Raw genomic sequence first — 3,543 nt, 5'->3', positions numbered from 1 at the left:
CACAAGATATAAAGCTTTTTCCAATTCCTGAAAAAAATATAAAAATCAACATCCAAAAATATAAATGAATCAAGAACATGAGAGAGAGATTGGACTCTTACCAAAAAAATGGAGAAAACTTCGGTTGTCATTGAAACGTTTACAGTTTATAGAGTTTCATCAGATTTTTCTGTCATGGAAAAAAACAGCTCTTTATTTAGGAAAGAAGCATGATCAAATCAGGAAGAAGAGAGAAAAAGAAAGATAAAAAAAAAAAAGATAAAAAAGGAGAAATAGCTAAAGAAATGTAGAATTAACTTCGGTTTCAAAAATATCTATAATTAACTTAGAAGCATACATGAAAGATAAAAACAGGGGTGTCAGGCTATGTTTGTGCCTATCAGCGAGTTAGAGTAAGGTTAATACAGGGATTATGAAAAATCAACAGTGGCATGACCGTTTAGCTAATTATATTTTTTCTATAGTTATCTATTGCAAATTCCCTTAATTTTTAAGTATTAATCTTGAAAAGAAATGAAAAAAAAAACTATGCACTGTTTTGAAGCTGGCTTAAATGATCGGTCTTGGAAAGGAGAACCATATATTTTTAAATAATTTCTCTAAAATGCATAAAATAACTTGGTAGACCACCCTCGCCGTCCAATTGTCTAACTGACCATACATTTTTTCTTAAAATCGTTTTTTAATTGTTAAACAATTTCTTTTAATTGTTAAATCGTTCGTTAATTTATGAAAGAAAATAGGGACCACAGAAAATATCTCGTGAGAGCATCAATTTTTTCCAGCCTCAAAGACAGTTTACAGAGTAAAGATACATAATTAGACTCAACGCTCTGACGAATAAAAAAGCATTAAAGAGGACCCAATGAAACTAATATCTTCTTGTGCCTCCACAACTTTTATTTTGTGGTTGCAGACTGACGACATTCATACGCTATGTACTCTTCATTTGTCACCAATCAACATAACACATACGGCTTATTTGATCGAAAAATATATAACATGTTTTAAGATTTGGTTTTGATTGATGATCCTTATAATGGTTATAACCTAGCTTAAACAAAAGGATTAAACATCTCCTGTTTTACTCTAACCAAGAACTTTTCAAAATTAAACAAATAACATACTAATAGCTTAAACAAATAAAATCAACATAACTATAGATAGGTGAATAATACAACCAAAAAACGAAAACGTACTAAGCAAAAAGGGTTCAACCAATACATGTGGTTTTAGAGAAAGAAATGTAAACAAACTAAGCCATTAAAGGAGCTAAACTCAATTCACTAAAAGATGAACTGTTATCAATGAACAGTGATGATTAATCTAAATCTGAATAAGCAGAGAAATCAACGGCTGACATTTCTACATATGTTGGTGGTGTATCACAGTCGTTTGATTTTTAAGGTTGATTTCATCATAGCCGTTGATCTTGGCGAGGTTGCATCTCTCTTCAGCCGTTTCAAAGGTCCTGACTCGTTTGATTCCACCTGCATTTGAAAAAAAAAAAAAAATAATCAATGGTTTCATATTTCTCGACCACTCCTCAAACTGAAAAAAAAGACAAGAGAGAAGAGATTCATACATCATCGGAGTTATGTTCTGAAGCTTGTCGCGTCCTTTTCGCTACCAAACTGAAACGTTCCTCTCCGCTGCTAACGGAAGACGATGAACTCATCACCGGAGATTCTTGCACCGCCGCAGCCGCATCACATGGCACCACCTGATTCTCCGCTTCTTCTTCTTCCTCATCATCACTTTCTTCATCTTCCTCATCCTCATCATTAGATTCTGCGCCGTCGTCTTCTCCGTAACTATTGCTGCCGGCGCCGGAGTTATTCTTACGAGCAAGGCAAGACTCGCATATAGAAACCGTTGGACAGAGCCGAAGGCCAGAAGCTTTCCAAGGCGTAGGAGATTGGCACGCGCTACAAAGAAGACAGCGCGCGTGTTTAGCCACCAGAAAGTTAGCTCCGTGAACGTTACCGTCGCAGTCCCAGCATAAACTCGCCTGGTCTGACTCACAGAACATTCTCGCCACACCCTCACATAGCTCACACTTCATCTTCTCCATCTCCTCTCTCTCTCTCTCTCTCTATATCAAAATAGTTTTCTTTGCTTCTTTTGTGTGTGTTTGATTTGATCCTGTCTTTATCTCTTACTTCCTTCTCTCTCCTCTCGTTTATTCTGCGGACAGAAACAAGGGAACAAGATCGAGAATGGAAAGTACCATTGGCATTTTGAGAGTTTCGTGGCGAGTTTTCTGTGATTCAAAATTCTTTTGAGGGTATTTTCGTCTTTTAAGATACAAATGAAGGTTTCGATTTCTTACAATATATTTTTTCTTTTCCATATCTTAAGGAATAGTTCAAACTTGTAAAACTTACGGTGGATAATTTGTGGATAATTATTGTATAAGTTGTATATATTTTTTAAAAAATTATATAGGTTCTGCGGCTGAGCATTATCCTCGGGTGCTTAAATTTTAGGACTTAAAGAGTTGATATTAATTGTTTTTAACATTTACTTGGTCCTAAAACAACGTAACGGGGACAGGGCCCTATGGCGCCAACCTTACGTGTCGATGTTTGAGTCGTTATATACTAAACAGATATTTTTAGTTGGTGAGGTGGCGGGAGGAAGATTCTATTATATCCTACGTGGAGGAATCATATTCTCAAGAATACTATAGCCACGTGTTCTCACCTGGGATTCATCTGGACCAAGTTTCACGTTTACTGCGGTCCACACATTTTTCTTATTCTCGCTTGCTCCGATCCAAGTATTTGCGTGAACAAGGTTTTCGATTGTTTGAAAAGAAGTGAATTTAAATATATCATATTACGAAAGGATGATATCAAAATATTATCATAGTTTAAAATGACCAACGGCCATGGATCAACCTTTCTGCAATTTGATAGAAATAATTGTAAATTAAATGATCATCCTAGTCAGAAGAACCTATTCATCAACCATTTTTATAGTTGCGAACGTAACATCCTACAATGTATTTACTAACATAGATAAGCCAGGAAATGGTCAAAAGATATTTAGATCACAAAAATTATTAAACCTGGAGTAACACTTAAGGCCTTGATTTGCAGACGATTTGACTACTATCTAGGTCATTTTTTTACGTATCTTTACAGAACAATTTTTTACATGTGAGACACTTTGTTGTGGACCAGCAATAAACTGTTGACAACTTTGCCCTTAATAGACATTCGATGCATGGACGGATGATGTGTGGACGGGTGATGCATGGACGGAGATGCGTGGACGGAGATGCGTGGACGGAGATGCGTGTAAAAATTCCAGAAGTTTCATCAGAGCAAACTCCACAATAGCTGAGCTTAATAACACAACCCAACAACAATGTTTGTTTATGGACGGGAACGAGAAAATTTTGATTATATTGTGGATATGGACACTAACATAACCATGAATAAAGAACAAGAGAGATCTCTTAAATTTGTGGATATGAAATTGAAGCTTGATGTGGTGGATAAAGTACTAACTCAAACACTAAACATTGATTAAAAA

At 35.7% G+C, this 3,543-nt stretch overlaps 1 protein-coding gene across 1 annotated transcript; it reads right to left on the bottom strand.

The window, feature by feature from the left end:
- Positions 1-1,130: 1,130 nt before the first annotated feature.
- On the bottom strand, positions 1,131-2,320 carry LOC106325461 (B-box zinc finger protein 23-like). The gene is made up of 2 exons (XM_013763509.1): positions 1,586-2,320; positions 1,131-1,490 (listed from the first exon to the last, which is right to left on the bottom strand). Exons 1-2 carry the CDS (start codon positions 2,072-2,074, stop codon positions 1,386-1,388), a joined length of 594 nt encoding a protein of 197 aa, XP_013618963.1. The 5' UTR covers positions 2,075-2,320; the 3' UTR covers positions 1,131-1,385.
- Between the last annotated feature and the right edge of the window lie 1,223 nt (positions 2,321-3,543).

This window comes from Brassica oleracea, chromosome C2, assembly GCF_000695525.1.
Source record: "Brassica oleracea var. oleracea cultivar TO1000 chromosome C2, BOL, whole genome shotgun sequence".
NCBI classification, from domain to species: Eukaryota; Viridiplantae; Streptophyta; class Magnoliopsida; order Brassicales; family Brassicaceae; genus Brassica; species Brassica oleracea.
Note: the sequence above shows the minus strand (reverse complement) of the source record. Positions and strands in the feature narration are given on the sequence as shown.

Bases quoted from the DNA above. Each gene is read 5' to 3' on its own strand.
- LOC106325461 (XM_013763509.1), bottom strand. From the start codon at position 2,074: ATGGAGAAGATGAAGTGTGAGCTATGTGAGGGTGTGGCGAGAATGTTC. The intron at 1,491-1,585 runs GTATGAATCTCT...TTTCAAATGCAG, and splicing joins CAGAACATAACTCCGATGAT to GTGGAATCAAACGAGTCAGG.